The sequence below is a fragment of the Falco rusticolus genome, chromosome Z (assembly GCF_015220075.1).
Source record: "Falco rusticolus isolate bFalRus1 chromosome Z, bFalRus1.pri, whole genome shotgun sequence".
Lineage (NCBI taxonomy): Eukaryota > Metazoa > Chordata > Aves > Falconiformes > Falconidae > Falco > Falco rusticolus.
The window spans coordinates 73,034,172-73,047,074 of NC_051210.1; the positions used below are offsets into that span (position 1 = coordinate 73,034,172).

Consider the following 12,903-nt stretch of genomic DNA (forward strand, 5'->3'; position numbering starts at 1 on the left):
GGGCGGGGCTGCACCGCCTAGGTCTCGGCGGTGGCGCGGGCAGCGGGAGCGGTGCGGGATGGTGTCGGTGGGGGAGCTTCGTCCGCCGGGCGGGAACCTGGCGGAGCTGCCGGAGCTGGACGAGGTGGCGCTGCTGGCCGGGCTGCAGCAGCGGTTTCTGCGGCAGCAGATCTACGTGAGTGCCGGGGGCTGCGGCGGGGGGCGGTGGCGGGCGCTCGGCTGACGGGCTCTCCCCTCTCCGCTAGACTGACATCGGGGACATCCTCGTCGCCATGAACCCCTTCCAGCCCCTGTCGCTGTACGGGAGAGAGGTGAGCCCCGTGGCCCCCGCCGGCCGGCTCCGGCGCCCTCCCCGCCCGTTCACCAACTCTGTGCCGCCGCTTGCCCGCAGGTGTCCGAGCGGTACCAGAACTACGGGACCGGCACGCTGCCGCCCCACATCTTCGCCGTGGCCAGCCGCGCCTACCACGCCATGCTGGGCCGCGGGGGCGGCAGCCCGCGGGGCCAGTCTATCGTCATCAGGTGAGGGGGCCGGGCCGGGGGCTCGCCGGAGCCGGGTGGGGCGGGGGCCGGGCGGCGGCCGGGGGCTCCCTCGGGGCTCTGCCCGGCCAGGCGCCTGGCGCAGCTCGCCCGCGGGGCTGCCGGCGAGTCGGGACGCGGCGGCGCTTGCCCCAGCTGCCCGCCTGCCAGGCGGGGGGTGCCGGGCTCGTTGCGGGGGGCAGGTGGCACCAGGATGTTTAACCAGCCCTGGGGAAGCCACAAGGTGCTCTGCTTCGGCGAAACAGCTCCCACCGTAACTGCTGTAATGAGGGCTATAACGTAACGAAGGGAACCTGTTTGCCCGAAGTGGAGCTGCCCGTGGTTAACCAAAGAGCATGGCAAAGAAAAAGCTTTTTCGCGCTATAAGACCTTTGGGAGTCTGGTTAGGAAAAATCTTAGTCGTGGACAGTCCTGTCCACTAGAAGGGGTGGGTGGGGGTGGAAATAGGTTCTTGTAACCAAAAAGCAACCTGATGTCACAGGCGTTTCACTCCCTGAAGTCACTATTGTTCTGCTGAAACTGTGCAGGGCAGCAGGTAGCATCAATGAGCAGAGGCGGCCTCAAACAGCAGCAGCTGGCAGAGAAAGCATCAAACAGCATCAAGGAGAAAGCCTCAGAATGCTAACTGCCTGCTCTGGGTATTGCAGAGAACAGTGTAAATGTCATCTTGGTTACAATGTTAATTGGCAGCTTGTTTGATCTAATATTCTCATCTTTATATTGGCCTTCTGATCATTTTATTCATATTTTCAGTCTGTATGGTGTGGACATGCTTTGCTGAATCTCGGTGGGACTGGGAACTGACCTTGAGGATCCCTTGAGTAAGGACTCATTTCTCCAGCCTGCAGGCCATCAGTGCCTGTGCTTTACATGAAGTGCACACACAGAGTGGTGGTCATGAATTCAGCGGATGATGTTCTGCTGGTAGGGCTCTTAGGGATGCAAAACAGTCAGAGTGTTTGTCTTGGGAAGTGGAAGACAAGAAAGAGTAACCTGTGGATGTTTGCTAAGAAGTGAGTGGTCTGATGGTTTTCTGCCAGCAGTTCGTGGTCTCAGGGACCAGAGTCTGAGCTACTCCTGTGCATCATGTAACCCTGTTAACTAGCCTGTGCGTTGCTGTCATAGGAGGGTCATGGTTTTGCTCTCTGCTAGTGGTGAAACACTCGTTACTAAGATTACCTGGCATGAGCAAAGGTAACCTCATTGGGGCAGAGGGGCAGGAGGAAGTCACTCCTGTTACACCACAGTTTCTGAGAACAGCATGGAGACTTGTCAGGCTCTACTATTCTTTGTGGTCACTTCGTTCTCTCTAGCTGTCTGGGAGGTCTGAGTGGCACATCTCAGAGGTTGATGCTGAACGCAGCAGCTGCCCCCAGGTGACAAATGCTCATTGCAATCAAGTGGTCCTGCGCTGGCTCCTCGTGCCTTCCCAGTCATGGAATGTTAGTCACAGCCTGGGTGTGCTGTGGTACAGCACTTAGGTCTCCTGGAGATTACTCTGCTTTTCTTCACAGCCTGGGGCAGTTACACACCTGCAGCTAGACAGTGTTTGCAGGACCTTGTGAAGCTGCTATGCTTGTCAGAGGGAACAAGGACAGGCTTGAACCGTGGGAATGCTGACTGGCAGTGCTTTTGGGGGGGAAGGAAGTCACTGAAAACAAGAATACGTCTTGTATACTGTGCAGGAGTGCTGTTGGATGGCATGTTCTCAACTGTCAGAATGGTCTTATTTTGTTTGTGCATATTTGGATGGTGATGGCCTGATCTGTGCTTGAGATCAGGTATCTTGTAGTATTTGCTGTGATACATACTTGATCCCAAGTGCAGAGCCACTGGGAGCTACAAAGCAATAAAGCCACACTGCTCAAAGGTCAGGTATGGAAATTGAGACCTGCCCTCAAGTATACCTTCAGCATTTCCTGCATTCGTTTTTTTTCTATACATGCACTGAAGTTCTCTGCCAGTATGATGTTGTCGGTCAAAGACACGTCTCACTGATGGTACGTTCTCCCTCCCAGGACATGGGAAACTGTGCTTTCCAAGTGCTGCTTGTTTGACTTGGAGGTGGAGGTGCTGGGTACGTGTGATGACAGAGCGATACACACCGCTGCAGGTGTGCAGGCAGCCCTGTGGCAGTGTGCCCACATTCTCAACCAGCTGATGAATGTGAATGTGTGAAGCACCTGAGGTTTGAGATTGTCACATCATCTCAAGATCAGTACTCAGTTGTGGATATGAGATGATGGGGCAAATCTCTCTGGAAGAAGAGGAAGCCGTCAACTCCAGCATGTGTGGGGGAGTCAATGTATCAGATCCCATTTGGAGGAGATTGTTTTCCAGAAGTTGGATAAATTTTTTCTGAAGAAGCAGAGCAAATGGTCTGTCTGGTGCACCTTGCCCAGAAATGACAGCACGGAGTACTCCCTTTGCAGATGGCGAAAAATTCCCCTGGGGAAGGGTCAGGACCTTGTGGGACCCACTGTGTAAAGCTGCTCACATATGTGGTTTAGCTGAAAAAGCTGTGAAATTCTTGGACAGGAGAACACTCTTAAATTATGCGGCACTAAGATGTAAGGGGCAGAACAACGATACTTTACAGCTGCTGGAATTTCCTTTGCTTTTTCTTGGCAGTGGAGAGAGCGGCGCGGGGAAAACAGAGAGCACAAAGCTATTGTTGCAGCACATAATGAACCTTAGCAAAGGCAACTTGCAGCTGGAGCAGCAGATCCTTCAGGTAGGTCATTACAGGATGGTGCTTGAAGATGCAGAAGTAACATTGCCGCAAAACAACTTGCATTAGACTCCAGAGGCCTGCTGATGAATCACCACTGAAAGTCAGGGAGCAAAACCTAAGACACATAAGAAAACAGTGCATAAGGGTGGTGAAATAGCTCACCACAAATTAGAAGGGCTTGTAGGGCAGTAATTCTGCTTGCTGGTAATGTTGCGATATCTTAAATGATAGAAAATTATTGCAGTTGTTTATCATGTTCTTTAAGGGATTAGGGACATTTTTCCAAATAATTTCCTGATTGAGGTAGAACAAGGGCTTTTATTTGAAAAATGAACTCTTGATTTAATGGTACACAGGGATAGAGAATCCACACAGCCCTTAGTCAGCTTTCTTTGGCTACTTACACTTACTGTCAGGCACATACCTGCTACCTGGCCAACTTCATCTTTGCTGTTTTCATATACTTTTGGTAGCTGATTCTGAAACGTATTTATCTCTTTGGTCTGAAGTATTTCCACTTGAATTGCTCCCCAGGTAGTTGTGAGGGTTTTGGGGCAAATCATACTTTAACCTTCCATGTGATAGATTAAGCAGAGTGAGTTCTTGGAATCTTGGAACTTCATTTTAAAGTCTCTGTTTTCAGAGATCTTTTTCTGTGGTGTTGGTTAACATTGGCTGGACAACATATGCCCACTGAAGCTGCTCCATCACTCCCCCTCCTCAGCTGGACAGGAGGAGAAAAATGTAACAAAAGGCTCCTGGGTCCAGATATAGATAGGGAGATCACTCAGCAATTACTGTCACAGGACAAACAGACTCAACCTGGGGAAAATTAATTTAATTTATTGCCAGTTAACATCAGAATAGAATAATGAAGAATAAGAGCAAATCTTAAAACACCTCCCCCCCGCCCCCCCTTCTTCCCAGGCTCAGGTTCACTCCCAATTTCTATACCTCTTCTCAACACCACCACCCCACCCCATCCCGAGCAAGCGGTGCAGGGGCATGAGGAGGCTGGGTCAGTCCCTCACCCGTTGTCCCTGCCGCTCCTTCCCCCTCGGGGACGGGGCTGCTCACTCTGCCCCCGCTCCAGCCCGGGCTCCAGCCTACGGCAGCAGTTCCACGACCTTCTCCGCCGTGGGTCCTTCCCACGGGCTGCGGCTCTTCACGCCCGGCCCGGCCCGGCCGCCGCGGGGGCACCGGCCCTGCCCCAGCCCGGCCCGGCCCGGGCTCCTCTCCCCGCGGGGCCACGGGCCCTGCCCGGAGCTGCCCCGGCGCCGCTGCCCGCGGGTCACAGCCCCCTGCGGGCACCCCCTGCCCCGGGGGGGGCCCTGCCCGGGCTGCGGGGGGGGAGCTGCTCCCCCGGGGGCTCCGCGGGCTGGGGGCACGGCCCGCCCCGCCGGGGGCCGCCCCGCGGGCTGGGGGAGCCGCTGCTGCGGCGCCTGGAGCCCCCCGGCCTCCCCCTGCCCCGGCCCGGGGGCCGCGGGGCTGCTGGGCTCGCTCGCACTTAAATACACGATCTGAAATACACGGTCCCTGCGGCTGCCACCGGCACCGACGGGCTCGGCCTTGCCCAGCACCGGGCCCAGCTCGGAGCCGGCTGGCACGGGCTGCACCGGGCACGGGGGCAGCTTCTGGAAGCTTCTCACAGAGGCCGCCCCTGTGCCCCCCGCCACCAAAACCTTGCCCTGCAAACACACTGCACTGTGCTGTGCTTTGGGCTCAAATGGCACATTATTTCAGTGTGGTATCATCTATGGTGGATCTGAGGTGAACACCTGTGCTCCTTTGTGGGAGTGTGGCACTGACATACCTGCTGGCTCCACTTAGAGCTGGCTTGGGCCACACTGCCAAACTGCTTTTGAGCTGAGTAGGTTCAGGAAGCAGGACAGCTGTGTTTGCCCAGCATAGTGCCTGGACCCAGTCTGCAATTCCTCCACTGAAAACAAAACTTCACCTCAATCCAGCTGAGCTGTCTGGAAAAATCCTTGGAAAGCCTAGAGGTGACAGTGAAGAAATAATAGGCATCTTATTTGGTTCCTGTAGATACAGTTGAGGACTGAGTTAGCCCTTTTGGGATTACAGTGTCATGCTTTAAAGCTGTGTTCAGCAGGCTGCCCAGTACGTATCCTAAGGCACCTTTCTTGCCGTCAGTAGGTATTCTTGGCTGAAAAAAACCCAACACCTGTCATTTCACCTTGTTTGCATCCAGTTTACCAAAGTGGTCTGATTGTTCTGTTAGGTTTTTCTATAATTCGCTGTCCTGAGTCTTATGCTATCAACAAACTTCAGTAGCTAAGTTATCGTGCTTACATTTGCGGAGTGCCATGTTTACCTTGTTTATTGTTGTAGTATAGCAGTCAAATTATCTAGTGATGCCATGTCAGATGCTTTGTGGAAATCTGTTATACCAATCTATCTTTTAACAGATGAGTTGGTGAACTTACTGAGGTCAAATCAGTTTAATTGTGCTTATTTTCAGTAGTCTCATGCTGCTTAGTCTTTGTTATATTTGCTTCTTTCAGTTCCTTTATCCAGGGTATGATAAAATGGGTGCTCTTGGGTACTCGTGGAGTGGTTCCTGTTCCAAGTGAATGCTGAATTGGAAATGCTAGAAATAAAGTTTTGCAAGTAAGTTAGATTGAATCACTTAGTTTGAAGAAAGTTTGTTCTGCTTCCTCACTTCTAGGTAAATCTGTTGCTTGAAGCTTTTGGCAATGCCCAGACTGTGATGAATGACAACAGTAGCCGCTTTGGAAAATACATAGAGCTGCATTTCCAGAAGAACACAGGTAAATTCCAGGGCAGTCTGGGGGATGGTTAGATGCCGGAGGGAGAGGGCTGAGCAGCCAGAACTTGTGGAGGGTGAAATTTTGACACCTGACTGCCTGTACGAATGGTGTGCAATTCAGTAAAATCTTACAGCAGCCACAGCTATAGGATAAGGGCTGGGTTTGGCCATTGTGGGAGTGCAGGAGGGATATGGAGGTGACAGTGCAGGGGAAGTATCTGTAATACTTTATGGTGCCAGAAGCCTAAGTTGCTGCTAAAGGAGGTGAGCAGGCATCTCTAAGATGACGGGAAACATGGAGAAGCCCATTTGCAGAGCACTGGGCAGTCTAGAGGATATTGCACATAAGAAAGTTATTTTAGGCAACCCTATGCTTCTATCACCAAGTAAGAGATGTGGGACAACTCAGCTTCATGTCCCCAAGTGCAAAGTTTACCCTGTCACCTTCTTGTGTGCAGTGCGAGGTGCAAAGCTGAGTGAGTACCTATTAGAGAAGTCACGGGTGGTGCATCAGGATACTGGGGAGAGGAATTTCCATATCTTCTACTACATGTTTGCTGGACTCTCTTCAGAGGAAAAGGAGATGTATGGGCTGTTGGATCCTTCACTTTACAGGTATTTCAAAGGCAGACCCTAGTTTAGTCTCCATGATGGGGGGTGGAAGGGAAAGCAGCATAGTGGAGCCTATGTCTCTTCCCTGTGGTTCTGTCTGTGGAGCCTGGTACAGGTAAATGAATGGAAGCTGGAGTGGGATCTGAATGGTGCTACATAATGGGCCATCATGGAAGCTGGGAGGTCTGGAGTCTCTGCTATATTACCTTCGAAAAGTTTCTTTCCCTTTCATGTCTCCACCACTCCTGATCTGCTTTGTTCCTTTGGGGTAGGACTGACCTGCTGTGCTGATTGTATAACAGTTTTGTATGGGATATACATTTTCTCAGGTACATAGGTGGACAGTTTTGTACATGGGATGTAGCTCAGCGCTGGAAACACAAATACCAAGAGGTGTGCAATGCCCTTGACAGGGTGGGCTTCCAAGAACAGGTTAGTTCTGGGGTTGTTTAATTTCCATCTGTGCTGCTTGCAGGCATAGGGTTTCTTTCTGGCTGCTGTTTTGAGGCTCAGTCCTGTTTCTCTCCTCTCTGGATTGTCCATGGTGCTTCCATACCTGAATCTGTCAGTCTTCATGTAGTGCCTTTTCCCTCACCTCACCAACTTCTAGGCCCTCCCATGTTGTCTGTTACATGCTGATAGGTTTTCAGTCACCTTTCTGTTGTGTTTTAGGAGCAAGTGGACATGCAGGCAATCTTGGCTGGTGTGTTGTCTCTGGGCAATGTGACCTTTCAACCTGAGGAGAGCAATGGGTCTGTAAAAGTGAGTGAAGCCTCACGAGGATGGCTGAAGGCTGCAGCGGTAAGTCACAAGAAGAGCTGACAGAAACCTTATGAATATGGTGCTGGTTCCCACTGCCAGTGTGACTGCAGGAGCTGCTCCTGCCAGAGATGGCAGAGGACATTTCTGCCTCGGAGTGTGAAGGCTCCTGAAGAACAAGGAGTTTTCTCAAGAAATGCACAGTATGACCCCACAACTGCATTTGTGTTCACTGCTATTCATGCCCAAAGAGACACTTTACTATTTCTTTTTTCACTTTTCTATTTCTTGTATGTCTAGAACCAGCCTCTTGCATATGGCAATATCATATGTGCCTTGTTGACTTCATACAATACAAGCTGTTTAAAATTAAATGGTTACACATTTCTAAGTGTGGTGATGCCTTGGAGAAATTCAGGTATGCAGTATCTGAACACTAGTTCTGTGTTTTCAACAGATCTTGTCCAAGGATACTGCTTCAACTGCCATCAACTTTTATTGGTTATCCAGAGTTAAAGTTTCTGCTATTTCACATGAAATTATCACGGATTAAGATGTATATATTCCCCAGGACAATCTCATTTTTATTATATGGGATGGATACATTATCCTGCTTTGTTAACAACACAGAACAGAATGTATTTCTGCCCTTTCTATGTCTGTTTTGATCTCTTTGAAATCTTATCACTCTTCAGTTTTAGTTTTACTCCCATCTCTTTGCCTGTTTCTTTCCTACACCATAGCTGAAACAATGACCTACATCTGTTCAGTAGCCAGCTTCTTTTTGTCTGTCTTCTTAAGTCTGCTCCTTGTTTTTTGCCCATGGGAGGGGAATTCCTGTTAAAGCAATCACTGAGGGGTTCGGTTCTGTCTTCGTTCCCTTTGTTTCCTGTCTCTTGGGTTTGTGTGACTCTGAAGTCTGCTGAAGCTCAGACATCTCAGCACTTAACATAGTGACCTCTGAATGGTGCTGTTCAATAAGTCATTAAAGCACTTAGCAGGGACTGGCGTGTCTCCCAAAGAAAGTGAAAGGTGGCAGCAGAAGGAAAGCAAAATGGAAAGTATTTCAGAGAGAGCGCAAGAGTGAGCTTGGTCGCTGCAGGGATAATGCAGATCTGAAAGCCCATATCTGACTCCAGTGCTGAGAGATGTTAACAGTAATACTTACCTTACAGTGGAGATCAAAGGCCTGAATCTGAATCATGATCCCATTACACTGGGTGTCGCACAGACACAAGGAGATACAATCCCCCCAAGAAGAATAAAGGTTCACTATTGACTCATCTATTTCCTCTCTCCCAGGTTCAGTTTGGAGTCCAAGAAGATGAACTGTTAAAATGCCTTATTTGTACGACGTCAGTGACCCGAGGTGAGCAGATTCAGCGTTTTCACACCCAGCAGCAGGCACAAGGTAAGAAACATAATGAATTGCAGATGTGCTGGCTAGAAAGACTGACCCATATTTGACAGAAGGGTATCCCCACACATGTGCAACTTGTTGGAAACAAAAATGTCTGTCTGTGCCCCTTCATTCCTCTTGCACAGTGGCGAGTATATCAATGTTTATCTGTTTAGTCTTTTACTGAATGTACTGACTATTAATGCTACTTTTGTTTGACCTCTGGGAAACAGCAGAGATTAAATGAGAAACCAAGGAATTAGCTTTGCGTTCTTTCTCAGTCCAGCCTAGATATAAACTGTAGGTATTTGTATAAAGGAGGGCAAAGCTCCTGCTTCAGAGTTCTGGTAGTGTGCAGAGCTCTAGGTAGTAGGTGGAGAATTAACTAAGAGTCAAAGAGATAGCACAGTGTCAGGGAAGGAATGAGGTGAAAGGGAAGAGTGTTAAAGTAGCAAGCACAAAGTGTTGTTTTCCTGTTCAGTAAGAAAATAACCCAAGGTAACCTGCACAAAAGGGTTCAGTTAAAATAAAAGATTTAAAAAATAAAAAAGAAATCCCAGGATTTCTAGATTATTGCTTGACTAATCCAGAAATAATTATGAAATTATGAAAGAAAAAACTGAAAATGGGGAATTAGCTAGTTCTGTTTTCCAGATATCTTCTCTTGCATCTCTCCAGACAATAAAGTATACATCTCCCATCATGCAATACATCATGTTGATTTGTTTACATTCTTCTTAGAATGTCAGCACGTTTTCCATGAATTGCATCCTCCTCTTGCCCGTAGTGCTTAAACACTTGACAGCTGTGGTCTAGGAGGAACAGAACCATTCAGTTTTCCAAGTACAGGTCAGAGTCTCTCACTTGGTTTAGCAGTGCAGGGATCCATACTTATTAGACCTGCAGAGGGGAAAGCAGGTTTCTGGTTATTCTAAAAAGTGGCTGGACTTCTTTGGAAGGAAAATTCTCTATTTTAGAGTGTCTCACAAGTGCCCTAATATGCCAAATCTGACCCTGTAGCAAGATTTCAAAGATTTTTGAATGAAAGAGCTCCTTTTGAGCTTACAGAGGGCAGGGGAAATCAGATGGATATTTCATGTTTGTTTGATCATTAAAATAGCTTAATAAACCACCAGACATTGTTGTGAGAAGTGAATGTATTGAGCCAGCTTGTGTGCTTTGTTCCCTGCTCTCCTTTGACCCCTTCATTGAGCTGCTGTTGTTCCATTTGTGCAGATGCTCGGGACTCCATTGCAAAGGAGGCATATAGCCGAGTATTTGGCTGGATCATTTGCAAAGTCAATGAGCTGCTGGCTGAGAACATGGATCCTGAGGTGGAACTGAGGGAGATAGGTGAGTTCTGCCTGCCTTGCTCCTGTTCTGTCCTCAGCTGTGCATCCCCCAGCCACAATGAAGGAAAGGCACAATATGAAGTTTCACAGAGATTGTGTGCAGGGATCCCTTAGCAAATACATGATCGTGTTGGAGATACTAGTCAACTGCATGAAGTCATAGAATAGAACCATAGAACCTTTTAGGTTGGAAAAGACGTTTAAGATCATCGAGTCCAACCATTAACCTAACACTGTCAAGTCCATCATTAAACCATGTCCCTAAGTGCCACTTCTACACGACTTTTAAATACCTCCAGGGATGGGACTCCACCACCTCCCTGGGCAGCCTGTTCCAATGCTTGACAACCCTTTTGGAGAAAAAAAACAATCCTAATATCCAACCTAAACCTTCCCTCATGCAACTTGAAGCCATTTCCTCTTGTCCTGTCAGATGTTACCTGGCAGAGACCAACATCCACCTCACTACACCCTCCTTTCAGACAGTTGTAATCAGCGATGGGGGCTCCACTGAGCCTCCTTTCCTCCAGGCTAAACAAGCCCAGTTCCCTCAGCAGTGCCCCATCAGACTTGTGCTCCAGACCCTGTACCAGCTTTGTTGCCCTTCTCTGGACACGCTCCAGCAGCTCAGTGACTTTCTTACGGTGAAGGGCCGAGAACTGAACACAAGTCTGTAGGGCCTTGGCCAGCTCTGAGCAGATGGTTGGTCTGAAGCAGCTGTGAGGCTGTAGTTCTGGGCACCAGCTTTGCAGAGGAGATGGGGCTGGGAGTCGGCTTCTCCTAACTAGGTTTCCAGGAGGAGTTATGGGAGAGGTACTCCTGGTAACTTGGCTGGGGTTTCCCTGTGCCACAAGAGCTGGGTGATGGGAGATTTAGTTGTGTATTGGGGTATGTAGCTATCTGCAGGAATGATTTGCAGGCTCCATGATGCACTCATCTTCCCTCTTTTAGGTATCTTGGATATTTTTGGGTTTGAAAACTTTGCAGTGAATAGTTTTGAACAGCTTTGCATAAACTTGGCCAATGAACAGCTGCAGCACTTCTTCAACCATGTAAGTCTGCTGTGAGTGATCTCACCTTGTGTGGCAGAGAAAGTAGAGCACCTGACATATGAAGGACATCTTGGGTAAAAACAGGGCTATTACCTGGAAGGACAGAAATGGTGATTAGTGAAGCAGGGTAGAGAGCACCAACCTTCTCTGCTGTGACAGCGGAGCCACTAGGGCAGGGAAGAAAAAAGCAGAAGGAAGGGTCAAGCAGTGACCAAAGCTGGCGGAGGAGGGGACACTTACACTCTGAGAACTGTTCCAGCTTTATGCACCAGCATCAGTGAGTGACATGCTTACAGATGAGCATGCAGAACAGCAGTTTCATCTTAGACCTCTTGTGCCTAAGGTGACAGAGCCACCCTTTGTCCTCTGTTCAGCATGGGAAGAGAGGTGTTCAGGATTGTCTAGCCAAGTCTGCTGGGTGCTCCAAACTCTTTTTTTTTTTTTTTGATTCCTCTTTCTCAGCACATTTTCCAGCTGGAGCAGGCTGCCTATAAGGAAGAAGAGCTGCCTTGGGAGAATATCACATTCAGCAATAATGAACCTATTCTGGTGAGTGAAAGGACTGACAGAAGAGAATTGCTCCATCAAGGTAAGAGAGGAATCTTTCTCTTTCTGGCATGGGTAGGAGATGCACCTGGGAAGAACCTCTTCAAAGGGTGGTATAGGTGAGAGTGGGTGCCCTGTACTGCTTTAGGTATGTGTAATGTGTCTCCTTTCCTGCAGAATCTGCTCCTGGCCAAGCCACTTGGACTGCTATCTCTTCTGGATGAACAGAGTGCATTCCCTCAGGTATGCATGAGAAAGGGGGCAGAATATAGCAATAAATATCCAGGCTGCAGAGAGAGCTCTTATGTTGGAGTGTGACTTTCAAAGGCAGGATGAACGGAGGTGTCCCAATGTGTGATTGTTGAAACAAGACAGCCAGATCAGGGACAGTGTAATGATATTATCCTTGTGAAGAGTCAGAGGGAGAGTACGGTATGAAACTGTTGCACATCCAAGGACACTTCCAACACTTTTTTTTTTTTTTTTTTTTATGCTTCCATGTGCCCTGATGAAGTCTTTGTTATGGCCTCATGATTTGATTATGAAATCTGCTTTCCTGCAGGCAACTGATAAGACATTTGTGGATAAACTAAACAACAGCTTCAAGGGGAACGTACACTTCCAGCCAAGCCGAGGCCGTGTTTTGGGCTTCAGCATTTTTCACTATGCTGGGAAAGTATGTACTGTTTGCATGAAGAATGCTGTTGTATGTAGGAGGGGGAAAATGTGTTGTTTTTTAGTGAAGCAGGGTAGAGAGCATCAACCTTCTCTGCTGTGGCAGGGGAGCCACCAGGGCAGGGAAGAAAAAAGCAGAAGGAAGGGTCAAGCAGTGACCAAAGCTGGCAGAGGAGGGGACGCTTACACCTAAGTATAAGACAAATAAGGCTTTGATGTTAAGGAGTCCAACAGTACTAATAACAGAAGTGATGTGTTCCCAGGGAGTGCCTTCTATTATTCCTTGGATTTCGTAGAAGGTATGGGAAGAGAGGATCCTGATAAAGTGGGGCTACCTCTGGGAAGCTTAGGGTATTAGAAGAATCTCTGTACTCATCATCATTCTATTGGAGCTGTAAAATAGTCTTTATAAAATAAAAGCCCTGATCCACTGTGCAGCACCA

The 12,903-nt window shown here is 48.7% G+C and overlaps 1 protein-coding gene across 1 annotated transcript in view; it reads left to right on the top strand.

The window, feature by feature from the left end:
- Nucleotides 1-46: 46 nt before the first annotated feature.
- LOC119140994 (myosin-IIIb-like) overlaps nt 47-12,903 on the top strand; it is a 14,872-nt gene continuing 2,015 nt past the window's right edge. Inside the window, exons 1-14 of the mRNA XM_037372650.1 lie at nt 47-175; nt 246-311; nt 392-522; nt 3,172-3,274; nt 5,964-6,066; nt 6,524-6,680; nt 7,007-7,109; nt 7,350-7,478; nt 8,739-8,847; nt 10,072-10,188; nt 11,139-11,239; nt 11,702-11,788; nt 11,963-12,028; nt 12,348-12,461. Coding sequence (XP_037228547.1) covers nt 59-175; nt 246-311; nt 392-522; nt 3,172-3,274; nt 5,964-6,066; nt 6,524-6,680; nt 7,007-7,109; nt 7,350-7,478; nt 8,739-8,847; nt 10,072-10,188; nt 11,139-11,239; nt 11,702-11,788; nt 11,963-12,028; nt 12,348-12,461 — 1,503 coding nt within the window. The 5' untranslated portion in view covers nt 47-58. The remainder of the gene's footprint in view (nt 176-245; nt 312-391; nt 523-3,171; nt 3,275-5,963; nt 6,067-6,523; nt 6,681-7,006; nt 7,110-7,349; nt 7,479-8,738; nt 8,848-10,071; nt 10,189-11,138; nt 11,240-11,701; nt 11,789-11,962; nt 12,029-12,347; nt 12,462-12,903) is intronic.